The 18,006-nt window shown below is 32.1% G+C and overlaps 3 protein-coding genes across 5 annotated transcripts; all 3 read left to right on the top strand.

Annotated features, from left to right (window-relative positions):
- Positions 1–105: 105 nt before the first annotated feature.
- Positions 106–8,507, top strand: LOC108762567 (sodium/potassium-transporting ATPase subunit alpha). Of its 3 annotated transcripts, none has more exons than XM_018509605.1 (10): positions 106–448; positions 1,571–1,883; positions 2,337–2,465; positions 2,708–3,114; positions 3,587–3,856; positions 4,172–4,486; positions 4,628–5,051; positions 5,271–5,559; positions 5,878–6,448; positions 8,431–8,507. In XM_018509605.1, the coding sequence occupies exons 1-9, from the start codon at positions 182–184 to the stop codon at positions 6,446–6,448; spliced, it is 2,985 nt and encodes a 994-aa protein (XP_018365107.1). In that variant the 5' UTR covers positions 106–181; the 3' UTR covers positions 8,431–8,507. The 3 variants fall into 3 exon arrangements, with proteins under 3 accessions (XP_018365107.1, XP_018365108.1, XP_018365109.1); XM_018509606.1 differs by lacking the exon at positions 8,431–8,507 and adding an exon at positions 7,436–7,512; XM_018509607.1 differs by having other exon boundaries at positions 385–448; positions 1,696–1,883.
- Positions 8,455–11,619, top strand: Cpap3-b (cuticular protein analogous to peritrophins 3-B). The gene is made up of 4 exons (XM_018509610.1): positions 8,455–8,650; positions 9,911–10,222; positions 10,471–10,867; positions 11,462–11,619. The coding sequence occupies exons 1-4, from the start codon at positions 8,614–8,616 to the stop codon at positions 11,580–11,582; spliced, it is 867 nt and encodes a 288-aa protein (XP_018365112.1). The 5' UTR covers positions 8,455–8,613; the 3' UTR covers positions 11,583–11,619.
- Positions 11,620–13,824: 2,205 nt separating this feature from the next.
- On the top strand, positions 13,825–17,719 carry LOC108762573 (peritrophin-1). Its single transcript, XM_018509614.1, has 5 exons — positions 13,825–14,046; positions 15,165–15,359; positions 15,702–15,886; positions 16,889–17,121; positions 17,544–17,719. Exons 1-5 carry the CDS (start codon positions 13,998–14,000, stop codon positions 17,572–17,574), a joined length of 693 nt encoding a protein of 230 aa, XP_018365116.1. The 5' UTR covers positions 13,825–13,997; the 3' UTR covers positions 17,575–17,719.
- The last annotated feature ends 287 nt before the right edge of the window (positions 17,720–18,006 follow it).

Raw genomic sequence — 18,006 nt, 5'->3', positions numbered from 1 at the left:
TCAAAAAAATGACAACGTAAAACAAATCGATTATCATAATTTCTAATTATCTGATTTAACTTCATGTGTCTGTTCTTGACACTTTTTTTAGAAAAATACGCGTTTTAATTTTGACGATATATATATTATAAATTTTGAAAACGTCACTTTTTTAAAATAAACTTACTCGAGTGTATAAGAAATGTGGCGATTTTTTCTCAAAGCGCAACAGCAGCGCAATCGCGATCTGGATGCTCTTCGTCAGGATATCGACACGGATGTGCATATTAAATCGGCAGCGGATCTACTGCAAAGCTTACAAGTGGATTCTGAACGAGGTTTGTCTACAATCGTTGCGAGAAATCGCCTACTCGATCAAGGACCAAACACATTAACTCTGCCGAAAAAAACCTTAGGGATTCAAAAAATCATGCATCGATTCTGCGGAGGATTTTCCTCATTAATATGGGTAGCAATTTTTAATTTTTCCTATTACGAATTTTCTCTATTTTGAAAACAATATTAAATTAAAATATACAAAGAGAAAAAAGAAAAAAAAAGAGAAAGAAAGCTTTTTCTATAATATTTACTTTTGTAAAGAGTTACGATTTATTTTTTGTTTAATTATGATAAATAATTATTTATTTATTCTCTTTATTTTGTGTAACTATGTTTAAATATATATAATAATAAAAAATAAAGTCCAACAAAATTTCTAATAGAAAAGATTTAAATTTTGAATTTTTTGTATCAGCATTTAATTACTTATCCATTAGGGTAAACTAGAGTATTATGGCCATACGCAAAAGATGACCATAGGCCATAATTTCTCCAATAATTGATAAATAGTGCATTTTTACAGTCATTCTTAAAGATAATCAATATTTACAGTAGTTCATATGAGTACACTGTTCAAAATAACAATATTATAAATATTATCTAATATTTTTTCTTTCGACTATCTGCAAAGTTTTGCACGTGTCTGCTAAAAACTATTACAATGTCGAATAAATTACAGTTAAGCTGCCATAATCAACATTACATACACAATAAAGGTATGTAAATTGCAATGTGACCCATAATTAATACTTTTATTTTCACTATTTATTTATAAACATTATGGCTATCTTTCCGTTATCATGGCCATCTTTTCCCTAAAAATCAGATAAGATGGCAAATGCATACTTTGTAATATTTTGATAAAATTAAAGTTCTGTTAAGTATTTTTTCTTTAATTTCGATAGTATTTGTTACTTTAAGCTTCTGTGAAAGTAATATCCCAAATATTGTTAAAAAGTAACAAGAATAAATGTACGTTTTTTGTATTTTAAAAAACTATGCCATCATACCCGAGTTTACCCTATTTTTAAGATCACATTAATTCTAAATTAATATTTACTTTTTTATTAAATGACATCGTTTTTTTATTTGTTGCATATATTAAATTGTCATAATTGCATGACAATTTTTTGTGTAAAATATTGATTGACTAATAAGAAGAGCAATTTATTGATTATTATCATAGATATATCATTAAAAAGATTTTTTTAACGAAAGCCTTTAAAAAGTTCAAAATATATTTAATTTTCAGGCAGGTGCCATTTTGTGCTTCAGCAACTATTTCTTGGAATTGAATACTTATGGTGAAGCTTCCGAAGATCACCTTTGGATCGGTTTAGTTCTGATTGTACTGATCATGATCACTGGCGTGTTCAGTTACTATCAAGACTCTAAGAGCTCACGCATCATGGAATCGTTCCAGCAGATGGTACCGCAACGTGCCAAGGTTTTACGGGATAGCGAGAGAAAGGAGTTGCTGGCGACCGAGCTAGTAGTCGGGGACATCGTCCTGTTGGAGACCGGTGACCGGGTACCTGCTGACATTAGGATCCTGGAATGTCAAGGTAAAGTGTGTCCTGCCACTGTATTCCATGTGGACTTCTTGCTGTTCTTAGATGGAAAAAAACAAGCCTTTCTTTTAGCGCAAATTCGCATTCACGCGAGATCGACTCGCGACGATTTCTCGTATTGTTTCATCAATAGAAAGTCCAGAGAAGAATTATATTTGAAAAAAAAAACATAAATGCGGAATTATATATCACCGAAAAGGACACAAAACCGGAAATACAATACAAACAATTTGTCAACTTTTATCACCCAACAAGTTTTGTTTTTTCTGTTTAGATAATTAAATTAATATGAGAAATTAAGTATCTAATAATTTTTCTTTTGCACTTCTAACTTGCATTGTAAACACGTTAATTAAATTCAGTTACAGTTAACGAAATCTTATAAAAATATAATAAAAATTGTAAATTTAATAATTTGTAGAAAATAATTTTGTCATTTTAATAAAGGTTTGAAAGTCGATAATGCATCGGTTACGGGTGAATCGATACCATTGATACGAACGGCAAACATTCCGCAAACCGGAAGTGTTATTCAAGCGAAGAACATGGTATTCTTTTCTACAAATGTTGTTGAAGGTACACTATTTAAAGGAAAGAAAAATATTTTACCATAATATCTTCTAATGAATTTGTTTCTCGCTCTCATGAGCATAAAAAATATATGCAAACTATAGCTTGTATATAAGTCTCAATTCTTAATAATTTTAAAAATTTCTCACTTTCAATATTTTATTTTATTTAAAAAACGTATTAAATTACTATTAAATCCAGATTTAGCGAATATGGTAATTGCTATATGAAATATAATTAATTCTTAGGCAGCGGAAAAGGCGTTGTAGTGGCTTGTGGCGATCACACTATAATGGGCAGAGTGGTCAAGTTAACTTCAAGATTACCGACTCGACCTACGCCTCTCTCCAGGGAAATACATCGCTTCATGAAACTAGTCTCATGCTGGGCCATTTTTCTAGGCGTTTCGTTCTTTACCATGTCCATAGCGATGGGACATGACTGGATCGATTCAGTGTTGTTTCTGATTGGTATCATCGTGGCGAACGTGCCGGAGGGCATCGTCGCCACGATGACGGTCAGCCTGACCTTGACTGCCAAGAGGATGGCCAGTAAGAATTGCTTAGTGAAGAATCTCGAGGCTGTCGAAACTCTGGGATGCACTGCCGTTATCTGCAGCGACAAGACTGGCACTCTTACGCAAAATAAAATGACTGTACGATCCATTTCCTCTTTTGCGAAAATCTATTGCAAAAGGATGCATAGTATCTATAAATTTGCTCATTTAGTTTCTTCCATTTTTTACATTTCACATTTCTTTGTTATTCTGTCGTGAACGTGCGCCCATACATATATAATTGTAACGTTTCTAGTACATAATTATAACTATAATCAACTTTATATAATTATAATTAACTTTATTCTATAATTGTGTGTTACATTTATTTTTAAATATTATAGGTATTTACCTTATGATAATTATACTTATAGCGGAATATATTCTTTTATTAACCCTATGTATGTTTTATATATTATTCTCGTCTCTGGTATATTCTTTTTGCAATGAGTAGAATTGCGCAGCACTATCTTTTATGTAAACGGTGTTTCGCTTTGACAACATCGATCATTTAACGTTCTCACTTCGAATATACGATCGAGTTCCTGCCATCACAATTGTGCAACTTCAGGTGCGACACGTGTGGTACAACGGTCAACTGTGCGAGGTAATGTCGTCAGACACGTGGAGGAAATATGTCAACGATCCGGGTTTCGAAAATCTGGCCAGAGTAGCGAGTCTCTGTAATCGCGCCGAATGGGCACCGATGCTCAAGGATGAACCTCTGCCACCGTTAAATAAAAGAAAGATCCTAGGAGATGCCTCGGATGCGGCTTTACTAAGGTGTATGGAGATCCTTGTGAAAGGAGGAGCTAATTTCTTCAGAAAAAATTATGTTAAAGTAAATAAGTCTAATTAAAACTTTTGATTGAAGATTGAGTAAAAGAATTATATTTAAATTTAATATGCCAGTCATATATAAATTTAATCCATTGAAAAATTACCTTCTTTTAAGCCTACTTCAATATATTATGTCAGTTTCTAATTTCTAATCTTGACAGATTTTCTAGTAAATTATATGTTTAAAAATTTGTTTTAAAATAAATCTTACTTTATCCAAATTTAAAAAATAATAGAAATAATATATAAATATTAAGATAAAAATAAAGTTTATTATTGTCATATCATAAATAAAATTATTATCTTGGATCTTTAGATATTGGAGATTCCTTTTAATTCGACTGACAAATTTCAAGCGAACATATATTTATTTCGCGGCAAGTATCTCGTATCCTTCAAAGGCGCTCCAGAACGTGTCCTCGAACGTTGTTCGACTGTAGCATTCGGTAACGAGACTAAGGATTTGAACGAAGAGACAAGATCAGCGTACACGAAATCTTGTTATATTCTAGCGAACAACGGTGAACGCGTTCTTGGCTTTGCCGATCTCGAACTTTCGACCAAAGCTTTTCCCGTGGGTTATCACTTCGAGGCCGATCCTCCAAATTTCCCTCTCGAAAACTTAAGATTGGTATTTCTTTAACATTTAATTTTTCTCTACAAATATTCTTTAAATTATTATTATTACTCAAGATTTTTTAATTTCAATTCTCGGATTTTAATTTTTTATCAACAGTTACTTTCTAAACAAAATGTATTTTTTTATTGATAGATCGGTCTAATGGCCATGATGGACCCGCCACGGCCAACTGTTCCTGATGCCGTATACAAATGTCGTTGCGCCGGCATCAAAGTTATCATGGTGACCGGTGATCATCCTGATACTGCCAAAGCAATTGCCAAGTATGTTGGCATCATTACCGACCACGATGACAATAATAATGCCAACAGCAATGCCAGGAAGCAGGACATTGTGGTGACTGGTACACAGTTACGAGATTTGTTGCCGGAACAACTGGACCAGCTGATTAAGCAACATCAGGAGATTGTGTTCGCCAGGACATCACCGGTGCAAAAACTGCAGATCGTTGAAAGCTGCCAGCGGTTGCATCTGATTACCGCAGTTACCGGAGACGGTGTCAATGACTCGCCGGCCCTCAAGAAAGCCGACATCGGTATCGCAATGGGCATCACAGGTGGTGATCTATATTTTTTATGAAAATATTTTCATAAAAAAAATTATGAATATATAATTAATGGCAAAATTTCTAAAAGATAAATCTAAATATTCTCCCTATTACTTTTAAGACAAAAATGTTGCGGAAAATTTAAATTCTCTCGCGTACTCTCTTAAATTTTTTAATTTAAGTAAACGATTGCTGTAATGGCTGTCTAACTCTAATTATGATTGCCAGGATCCGATGTGAGCAAGCAAGTAGCGGACTTAATACTGCTAGATGACAATTTTGCTTCGATAGTGACAGGCATTGAAGAGGGTCGGCGAATATTCGACAATCTCAAGTCGAGCATTGCATATACTTTGGCGAGCAACGTACCGGAAATAACGCCTTTTTTAGCATTCATTGTTCTCGGGATTCCTCTACCGGTCGGTGTAATTTGTATACTGTGCATCGATCTGGGAACAGACATGTGGCCGGCAGTTGCTTTGGCTTACGAGAAGTCTGAATCGGATATAATGTTGAGGTATTAAATGTACAAAGCATTCCTTATAGTATACAAAATCATAAAGGCTATATCATGAAGAAATATTTGGTCCAATGTAAAAAATTAGCAGTCTTTAAATGTAAATATTAAAAAAAATCTCTCCGCGGGAAACAAATAAAATTCAAGTAGAGAATAAAACTCTATTTTCTCATTCGATTCGATTTTTGGCTAAATTTTAATTAACCAAAATTTAATTTATAAGATTGATTATCAAGATCTAAAATGGAATAATAAATAAGCTACTAAAATATTTAAATATCTAATCTTCTCTCATTCCTATTTTTTCAACTATCTCAGAAAGCCAAGAATACCTCAAAGCGATCATCTAGTTAGCCGAAAATTAATCTTCATGGCTTACGGTCAGATTGGTGTGATTGAAGCGTGCGCGGGTTTCTTCACGTATTTCGTGGTGATGGCGGAACACGGTTTTCTGCCGAAACGACTTCTGGGTCTAAGATCAATGTGGGATAGTTCGGTAGTGAACGACTTGGAAGACAGTTTCGGACAGGAATGGACCTATCAACAGCGTAAGGTCCTTGAGTACACCTGCCACACCGCTTTCTTTGTTAGCATCGTGATTGCTCAAGTGGCAGATGCAATGGTCTGTAAAACTCGCCGCAACTCATTACTGCGCCAGGGTATGGGTAACTGGGTCCTGAATCTGGGCCTGCTCCTTGAAATCGCCCTGGCTTGTGTAGTTTGCTACGCGCCCTACATGGACCGCATCCTGAAGACGTATCCCTTAAAGCCAGAGTGGTGGTTACTCGGTGTACCGTACGCTATTATAATATTAATTTACGAGGAGTTGAGGAAATGGTGGATTAGAAGACATCCAGGTGGCTGGTGGGATAAAGAGACTTCGTATTAGGTGAGATCGATGAAAGACGTCTCTCTTATAATCCCTGGCGGAAAAATTTTTACGAAAAACTACATAGATTAAGACAAGATTTTAGAAATTATTATTTTTTCATAGATATTCGTAGTGGAACGTAGAGTGGTGTTGTTTGTTTAAAAAAAAACCTAGAAATCCTCCGCCCCCTTAAACAACGCCACTCTACGTCCCACTATGAATATCTACGAAAAATTAAGAATTTCTAAGATCTTGTCTCAATCTATGTAGTTTTTCTGTATTTTTTCGTAAAAATATTTTTTCCGCCAGGAATTCAAATAAAGATCGAAAAATCCAGTGTCATAATTAATTTGATCTTGTTAAGAGTTTCAAAAAATTTAAAAATAAAATTTTGAAAAAAATAAATGAAATTGATTAAAGATACATACATTTTAACTATATTTATATTTAAACTTAACTTATAGAGATCTATTTATTGAAGGATAAGAGAAATATATTCATATTGCATTCCTAAACATTGCACCAAGATGCAAAAAAAACTAGTTTCGTAAATAACGACCTTTAACGCGGGTCTCTATCCAGTCGTGACTTCTTGAAATCATACTCTGCACACACAAATAATACTTCACCTTTCTAAATAAACTACCGCGCAAATATATTATAAATTATGTGCAAAACAATTGATATGTTGTCGAATTTTATACATTGATAAGGATCCAAAGCGAGGATCGAAACGTTTGGTAACGAAATTAACAAATAAATTCATTTACACACGAACTATCAGTGTTTGACTCGGAAAGGCATCTTCATATACATAGATTTAACAAAATAAAAATATAAATTAATAAGCACATTATACATTATAATTTTATTTGGATATAAAGTATTACTTAAAAAATTTTTTTTAATTAATTTACGTATATTCTTCTTGATAAAACTTAATGTGAAATAATAATTATTATTGATTAATCAGTATTATCAAACCCCGAAATTTTTATGGAGCAGATATGTAAAGACGAAAACTGGAAACATCGAGGGAAAAAACTGGAATTTCATGTCGTTTTCTCGGAAGACTTTAGTATGCTAAAAATATCTCACAGGTAAATCAAATTACCAGAAAAACTTGAGATTTTTGCAAGACTTTACACTGCTTTCGTAGCACGTCCTCCGATTTTTATATCCCAGTTTAAATTTTCTTCAAATTGTAATTACATATTATAATTTAATTTAGAATATTTAGATTTATTAAAATTTGTACTACATGTGATATATGAATCATTATATAAAATTAATAAATAATTACAAGTACACCAAAACGTAATTACAAAATATATTAATTATGCAACATATACACAGCAAACATATATTGAGACTCACATTAAAATTATCAACGAAGATTTGGCTGATAATATTGACACTTTTTCAAAATGATTTTGACGGAACATATTACATATTGTTAATAGATACGTAAAAATTAGTAAATACCCTGGTAAAAAAGTTGATAAAGAACGATAGAAAAATCCTATCATTTTGAATATGGAATTTGATTCGTAAATTCACTAATTTGAATCAGATCTTACAGGAATCTTGTATAAATCTTATAAAATCCGATAAAATAGGATTCATATCCGATTAATTGTGATGCTCGCGAGGTCAACGACAGAAAATGATATAAACTTATAGAAAACGATACAAATTGATAGAAATCCTATCGTTCTCTATCAACTTTTTTTGCCAGGGTATGTATATTGATAGATATTTATCAATATACAGTTATATATATTAAAAACAATGACAGTTTTATCTATGATTTTAATATAATTTACGTGCTAATATATGCAATTTTTCAATGTACAATTTTATATCCAATTTCATACGAACAAAACATTGATGGATCTGAAAACCATATCAATCAGTGCGTGTCATTGTACTTATGTATATATATATATATATATATATATATATGTACATGTAGATGATTGTCGGTTTTCCCCCCATAGACTCTACGTGATCACCAAGTGTTGTAACCCTGGACGAAGTGGGGGCCGCATATAAGACCCCGACGTTCGAAGGGGCCCAGTAGTCTCTAGTCACCAATACGACCACGTTACTACGACTGGATCATTGTACATAGTGACGTCACTCTTTTCCTCTCTTTCTCAATCGGCGTCTTTCTCATCAGGATGAAGACGGAGATTCTTCTTCTCCTAATATGCCTCGGTGAGCTCTTGTCACGATCTTATTGGTTCAAAAAACCGAGTAGCTAATATGAAATCCGAAATAAATCTGGATTTTCCGATCTCTCCTTTTAAAATTTCTTTTTCTCACGTAAAAATGTTATGATAGAATCGTATCTTTTGAAATGTATAACTGATTTAGCTTTTTCATTTGTTATTTTAATTGAATAAAAAATTTACACTATTAAAAAAGTGAAAATTCTTTAATATTTGCCATATGTGGAACATACAGACCGAAAAATCTATCGAGTATTATATTCATAAATTCATTTATATACTTCATATAATTTCAACATAAGATAAATGTGTGTGTGTGTGTGTGTGTGTGTGAAACAATTCAAGAAATAAACTTATTTTTTCAATTAATTAAAAAATTATGTACATATATTATATTATAAAATTTGAAAAATAATTATTTTTGTTTGTATTTTACATTACATTCGTATTTCTATTTTATTTCTTGTTTTCCATATTACTTATAATAGATAAATAAATTTAAAACAATTTAAAGCTTTTAATTTAAGATACATAATTGGGAAAAAAGTTCTGGAAAATTGATGCATCTATCCAAAGTTGTCTATTGCTATTTATTTATATCGAAATCGAAATCTACTAAGTGCATTTGAAAATTATTAGGCCAAACCGATTAAGCGACATTAAGTTCTGAGTGGTCGGTCGAGTATACGTACGGCAGCTCGACCACTTTCTCACTTTCTTCGCTCGCGCTTGTGAGGTCGACCGGCATTTCTTCAGGGACGCAGACGATGTGCTGCCTTGAAAACATGCCGAGGGACCAGTCGACCCTCTTATCTTGTCACGTTCATTCTTGTCTTCCTTCATTTTCTTTCTTGAATTCGCTTTGTTTTTTGCTGAGCAGTTCGTGATATGAAGTAGTTCAAGCAAAATTCGAAGGCTTCAACTCATAAAAAGTTTAATTTAACGATAATAAAACTGAAATGTCATGTAATCCCTTAATTATTCGATATTTTTTCCCTAAATAAATTTTTCATATATTAAGCTACAATAAAAATTAAAATGGACAAATAAACGAATACAAAATACATAAATTACTAGAATACTTTATATGAGTCAGTACTAATGAAATATTGTCGGCAAATTATTAGAATTGAAAATTTAATAAGGATTTAGTAAAGAATTTAATTATAATTCTTTTTGTTCTTGTCAATATGCAATCTCTCAATTATATAGTTTAATTAATATAAAAAAATTTTATCACACACAGGAGCTGTCACTGCTCTGACGAGGAAGCAAGAGGCCGCCGAGCAAAGCCGCCGAAAGGTTGCTTCGGCAACAACGCCGAAGAAACAAGAGCCAGAGGAAGAATACGAGGATGACGAAGAACTCCTGGACCAATGTCCAGAACCCAATGGATATTTTCCAGACGCAGAACAATGCGATAAATATTACGACTGTCGAGACGGCAAAATAACGGACAAATTATGCCCTGACGGTCTCGTTTTCAATGATTTTAGCCCGCAGCACGAGAAGTGCGATTTACCATTTGGTATCGATTGTACAAAAAGACTCAAGCTACGTAAGAAAGTTAACTCCCTATTTCATCCTTCATAAATTAAATACAATATAAAATATATAATTCACGAAATAGATCAAGTCGTTTCGAAAAATATTATTTAAAAAATTTTAACATGTGTATCTTTTGAACGATATACAAGCTTCGTAAAATTTATTTTATATAATGATCTGCTTTATAGTAAAAAATTTTATTTTTTTCATTTATTTAGTTCATTTTTATACTTTTTTTCCATCTGTTTATTATTATAGAAAAACCACAACCATCACCACACTGTCCTCGCATGCACGGCTACTTCGCTCATGAGGACCCCAGGAATTGTAATACCTTTTACTACTGCGTGGAGGGCAAGTTTAACATGATCACTTGTCCGGATGGTCTGGTCTTCTCCGAAAAGACCGGCATTTGCAACTGGCCGGATGAAGCACAGAAGAAGGGCTGCGGTTCCCGCGAACTCTTCAACTTCACTTGTCCGAAGGTCAACGAGTCGGTGGCCGCGACGCATCCGCGTTATCCTGACACTGAAGATTGCCAGTACTTCTACGTGTGCGTCAACGGTGAGATACCGAGGCGAAGCGGATGCAAACTCGGCCAGGCGTTCGACGAACGCAGTGGAAAGTGCGACTGGGCTAGAAAAATACCCGAATGGTACGAATTGTGCAGCAAATCTTGATTTTCTCATAAAGGGGAGCATAAAAACAGGCAATTTTAAATATAACGACGATAAATTAAAAAAATGAAAATAGGTAAAATTATATATTATAAATAATTATCATTATTTAATATAACGAAAATGATCTTTCTCGCTTTTTTTTGTAAAAATAATGTAGATTTTTTATATAACAAGTACTTTTTTTTATAATTAACAAGTATAACATTTATATAAGAAAAATATATACGGGGATTTCAAATATTTTTAATAAAAAGTACGTCCAAATAAAAAAATTTAATCAAAATTGAGAGAAGAACTTAATCGAATATATATTATAAAGATAAAAAACGTGAATAATGAAATTAGATAAAATTAAAATGAAAGAAATTTAGATCTACAATTTAAATTATTATACATAAAACATATAAACGTATAAATTATTATACATAAAAATTATACATAAGACGTATTCTTATTACGTCAAATCTATCAAAAAATTAAAACAGTTTAATTTGAACAATTGATAAAACTTTTTTATTATCTCATTTATCATTAAATATATATCTGAAGCGCAAATAATTTAATTACAGCAAAGACTGGTACAAGGATCAACTGACCGACGAAGAATTAGACGCCTTGGAGAATCCACCACCCAAACCCAAACCTACTGGTGGACCAAGTAGAAGAAAGGGCAGCAGACCAACCGTATAGAGTCAAAATTTTAGATTATACATATAGGTTTTAAGTCTTTTTATTTTTAAATCGTTTTATTGTATAATAAACTTATCTTTACTACAAACACACGCCTTTCAAAGTATATTCCGTTGCAAATCCTTCGACGTAATTTGCTTAAACAAATGATAAATTATGAATTAGGCTTTAAACAATTTAGAAAAAATAAGCTACTAACTCTGAAGGAAAGTATTCAAAGTCGGTATCCTGATAACAAACTATTTTTACGTTTTCATTTAATAGCATTATAATATATTACTTTTATTTAATTATTAACGTCTTTGGTTTTTTTTATTTTGACAATCATACTATTTTCATTTCTCGTAAAATCACGAAATTTTCTTAAAATCGAGAATCTAAAGTCTTTCGTAATAAATTTAGATCGCGTGTTAAATTTGCGTAAGCGGTGAAAGTATCATGATATTGATTGACGCATTCCTTGCATTTTATGCATGGGAAACATTTCCGAAATCCAGCTTTAGCGTAATAATTTCGTAAGACTAAAGATCGTGAAAGATTATTTTACGTAAAAGACAGACATGTTAGAATACCAAACTTCATGAAATAACAAAAATCTGTACTAATCGTAATATTAAATAAGCAATAAAAATAAATATATAATATAATAATATACAATATAATAATACATTAGCAGTAAATTAATGAATTAAAATTTATTTACTTTATTAACCAAAATGATTAACTTAAAATTGCGTGAACTTTAAACGAAAATTAAATTATGTATCAAATGTTACAATTCTCACTTTCCCGAAGGAAAAATATTGGAAGTGGCTGAAGCGTAAACGAGAAATGCAAAGAGCATCATCGTAACGAAGAAAAACTTGTAATTGATTCAATATTGTGACTGTAATAAAATATGTCACTGATATATATTCTATCTAATCATTAAACCTTATCTAAATAATTAAAAGACCCATACAGCACAAAATTTGCAGCAATATCGCTGCAAAATCTCTGTAATGTTGCTGCAGTGTTGCTACAACTTTTGTGCAACTTTGTGCTATAGAGGTAAGTATATTGTATTAGTACTTTTAATTGATATAATCAGTATCAACTTGATAAGAAATATATTTACATTTCATATTAATACTGAAGTAATTCTAATTTTTCATTATATAATTTTATATCACACAATGAAAGAAAAAGTATAAATAAAAGATTATAAAAAGCTTAGGCAAACGAATAATTAAATCTACATTTTAAAAATATTTTATAGTCTTGAATATTTTATACTTTATAATACTTTTTTTATATAAAATATTTATAAGATATAGTATATTATATAAAAATAATTACGTATAAAATTTTATTTTTTATTAATAAAAATAAATCTTTTTATCCAAAATTTGAATTTTAGCTTAATAGTTGACGATACAGATCTCAAGTTTGTTACTAATATTTTAATAAATAAATAAGAGAATACTATGACATTGGACAGTAACATTGTCGCAGAAATCAGTTTTTCAGAACAATCGAAGCGAGAGCGAAGGTGAATGTTAAACGACTTTTAAGAGAAGAAAGCCTAATAAAAAGCTATCATTTCCTGGCAGTCAGTGATGCGTAATTTACTATTCTTTATTTGAAATCGTTCGTTTAGAAATGCGAGTAAATTTGATTCACCAAGACGTTAACGCTTTCTTAAATTTAATAAAATATTCACTCTCTTTAGCTTGAATTTTCGATTTTTCTAAGCGTTACCAAATTTTCGAATATTTAATAAAAATAATATTTTTACATATTATTTTCATGTCATACAATTTTATTTTTTATTGCATCTTCTTTTTTTAATTATATAATTCATAATTTCATTTCATTTTCCATATATTTCTATTTGCTTAATTGTATTTCACAGCGCAATAAATTTCATCCTGCTCTTGAAAAATTAATTAATTTCTTTCAAATGAGGGAGACAATATAATTAAAATATTGGCGAAATTTCCTGGCATTTGCTCGTCGTGGTAATTGCGAAGCAGCGCGATTGTGACGTGTATTTTTCTCATCACAGAAAAACGGGACGAAGGACATCGAAGTGAGAGCGCTGAAAGGAAAGAGAAGAGTAAAAGTTTCCTCTCTTTCTCTTTCTTTGTCTCTCATCTATCTTTTCGATTTTCATTCTCGACGAGTGTCCGTCGATGAAAAGTGACGGCGAAAGTGGGATTTGCTTAAGGAAATAGTGGGGATCCGCAAGGTATACCCAGCCGGCGAGTAGCCGAAGAGCTGCAGTTTCGCGAGGGCGACCTCGGGCCATTTCAAAGAAGGACTAAAAATTAAATAGCCTAATTTAGCCGTTTCCGCCCGTTTCAGTGAACCTTAGTGCAATAGGATCATCCTGCGGCGGATCATCCGACGGGAAAGCACAAGCAAACCGGAAAAATGTTCACGACCGGAATCGTCACGCTGCTGAGCGCAATCGCGCTGACACGTAAATATCGATCATTCGTTTAAAAAGATCAAAAAGAAATAAAAAATGATAAAAACGTTCTAAGGAACAGATCTTACAAAGAAAAGTTCTCGCATAGTTCAAAATCTTTAAAAATGCTCTCTTGGAATATTAAAATTAATTACTGCTATTCTTAAAAAAATTAATTGTTAAATATCTATGACATAAATATTATCATAAATTATTATTTATTATTAATAAAATTAAGAAAATGAGTTGTAATATAATTTACTCTAGACAAATTTAAATATAAACTGGACGTAAAATTTTGTTTTACGTCCAGTTTATATTTAAAATGGAGCAAAATAAAAATTTATTAATTGTGTAAAAAAAGATACTAAGTACGTCTTATGAGTGCATGCTTCGTTCTTTAAATTAACATTCTTTAAATTAACTTTACTAATTCTAGTAAGAGAAAAATAAGAATATTTTATTTATCTTATTGTTACATAAATATTCTGTATCAAATATGAAATTAATATCATCGACATTCCAATATTACTTTACTTTCTAATTTTAATTATGTTTATATAGTTGGACAATTATATTGATTTTTTCTTTCAATTCGAATAACGTAGATTATATTCAAACCTTCAAAAATTTAAATACTTTTTGATATTCAAATGTGTTGAAAGAAAAAATCAATATAATTGTTTAACTACACATATAAACATAATTATAGAATTCGGATATAAAATAATGTTGGAACAAACGTCGATGATAATTTCATGACTAATATAAAATATTTATATTATAATATATAAGGCAAATGAAATATTCTTATCTGAAATTGCAATAAGAGTAAAGAAAGAAAATGCGAAACAGAGTAAGTTCAGTGGAAATATCCGTTAGAATTAACCCGGAGACAGTACGAGAGCGACTTTCTAAATCGTAAATGTCAGTTTTCTCGTTCAGCGAGTTGCATAAGTATAGTCGTGCGCAGCACCAAGACAAAATTACGTAATGAACGACGAAATAATGTCGATCCAAGAATGCGACGGCAGGTCGGACAGGTTCGATCACCTCCGTCTACCGGAAACGCCACATCGATTTCCGCCCGCGGTAAGACCACGGTAGTATTATCGCCGGCAACATTACAGACGCCGCGTACAATTGCCCGAACAAGGACGGCCAATACGAGGACAGTAGGCAATGCGACAAATATTACGAATGCATCGACGGCGTAGCAACGGAGAAGCTGTGCCCGGACGGTCTTGTGTTCGATCCCTTGAATCGCAAGGTCAACAAGTGCGACCACGTATTCAACGTCGATTGCGGTGACCGTCTCGAATTACGTAAGGCAAACGATATTTCATGAAGAACCGTTTTGAAAATTAATACATTCGTTGCTAATATCGAATAATATTTCTAATTTAATAATGTTTTCTTATATAATATCTGAAATATTATTATCTTTGTCAGAGTAATTAATTTAATTATTAATTAAATTTTTCTTGTTAAAAATTCTTGTCTTGAAAGTCTATTTTTATCTATTTATATTTATGCAATAAAGCGCGTTTCGTATATTTGATATGTCCAATTAAAATATATTACCTATTCATTCACGTTAAAATATCGAATATAATATTACGATAATGAAGCTGCATGATTGATTGATCGATTGTCCTCGTTAATAGAACCTCCACAGCCGACGAAGAAGTGTCCGCGACGAAACGGTTTCTTCGCGCATCCCGACCCGACAGTGTGCAACGTCTTCTTCAATTGCATCGACGGAGAGGCGATTGAAATCACCTGCACCACTGGGCTGCACTTCGATGAGTACAGCGGAACTTGTGTGTGGCCGGATAGCGCGGGTCGCGAGGTGAGAAAATTTACTCTCTCAAATTTTTAGAGTGAATTATCACCGAAAAATCAAATCTCAGTCTTACAGATTGAGCTATTTTTTTCAAGATTGACTCAATTTTCACTCTTTAGAATAAAATTCTACTCCAAAAAATTTAGAGAGGACATTGGAAAAAAGTTTGATTATATTAATTACAATTATTGATTGAAAATGTATAAATCAGAATTTTCTGATAGAATCTATAATTCTCGATGAGATAATCAAAATTTTAATAGAAATGATCAGAATTTTCGTTCATTTTCAACTCGAAATGTTTCTCAGTGCAGTAAGAAAGAATTGTTTTATTTTGTCGGTTACGACACACGCGGTATTAGAATAAGTTAACTGACGTTAAAAAACAAAATCCTGAGTTTTATACTGTATATGTACATGTAACGTAGTCATATTCCGCACATAAACCTAGACTTGCTCTGACGGAGGTTTAGAACAATTGATTCGGAACTGTAACAAAAGCTGTGAACTTCCCCGAAGTTAAATCTTTAATTGAGAGAAAGTACAAACTTCTAATACACCCCACAGCGCATGTACTTTCTCCTAATTACAATTATCCTCGGGTAGGTCTCAGGTATTTCCTTGCAATTATAGTGGGAACTTAACGATGCAATTCTGTTAGCATTTGAATTTAGGAGTCAGACAAATAGCGTTCAGGAGATGCGAGAAACGAAATCCTAATCTACTATACAATATTGTATAATTTTCAATTAAATTTTTTAATATCATACTTAATTATGTAAAATAAAATTACGTAAAATAAAACTGGAGACTACAAATTGAAAGTTGTAAAAAATGATATAAAGAAAATTAGAATGTCTATTAGGAAACGAGAAAGAACTTAATCTAACTTTAATCTAACGAAGAAAGGCCAATCGTAAAATTTTTTGAGAAATTGTTAAATTAAACTGAAATCAATGCTCCTCGATGCAACAACACGATAACACAGAAATGTGCTGCATGATGTAGGGTTGCGGAGTTATGGGCAAGAAGCTGCAAGACGGCTTTGAATGCCCAACCGAGACCCAGGTTGATAGCAGGGGCATGGTGGTCGACCATCCTAAATTTGCGCATCCCGAGGACTGTCAGAAGTTTTACGTATGCCTAAACGGTGTGACGCCGCGTGAACAAGGCTGCAGCGATGGCACCGTCTACAATGAAGAGCAGCAGAGGTGCGATGCACCTGAGAATGTCCGTGGATGGTACGAGTTAATTTTACGATCTATATATTATTCCATCATTTTATTTTTATATTGACGATTTAGCAGTTAATATAATCACTAAAAGATCAAGTTAGAGTAAACATGTTGACATCATCTGAATACATTCCATACAGGTTATACATATATAATTCTGGTAGCACTCTTTGAACGTCATGATATATTAAATAAAAGAACTTCAACAATCTCACTCGGTTAATAAGCATCTTTAATATTATGTGTTCAATTTAATTAATTTTCAATTGTAAATTTCAAGATTTAAAATCTCTCACTATTTGTATAACCAAATTATTAAGATTATTATATTCTACGTTACGTTTTTATGAAATCTTATTTTGAGTTAATTAAGCTACTGTCGTGCTTAAAAAGTCCGGGGAATTTAATAACTGTCGTTTACCTTGCAGCGAGGACTGGTACAAGGACGAGAAGCCGTAAGGAAGTCATCCATGCTCATCTGTCCCGCATCGGGACACCGCACATTCACTTTAATCACGTGTCACCTCCTTCGCCCAGCGTGTATCTCCATGTGTGTGTTTAGCCATTTGAATGTCTTGGAATACATTTTATTTTTACTTTATTAGTCTTCGATCAGTTAATCGAAACCTGATTTCCTTTCCCTAGTTCCCAATTAATTAAAATGCCTCGAACTAAAATTGAGATAACATTTTCTTTAAAAAAATCGGTAAATTAATTTATTTATGTAATGAAAAGAACTTATAATATTTAATTCGATTTACATAATTAATCTAAGAAATTTCGATTATAAATTATAAATATTTTATCGCGGAAATATTAAAAAATTCATTATTAATAATATTATTTCAACTGTTAAACAAAAATACATATCTTCTAAAATTATAAATATTT

This window comes from Trachymyrmex cornetzi, unplaced genomic scaffold (assembly GCF_001594075.2).
Source record: "Trachymyrmex cornetzi isolate Tcor2-1 unplaced genomic scaffold, Tcor1.1 scaffold309, whole genome shotgun sequence".
NCBI lineage: Eukaryota > Metazoa > Arthropoda > Insecta > Hymenoptera > Formicidae > Trachymyrmex > Trachymyrmex cornetzi.
The sequence above is the reverse complement of the archived record's forward strand: the minus strand, read 5'-3'. Positions and strand labels throughout refer to the sequence as shown.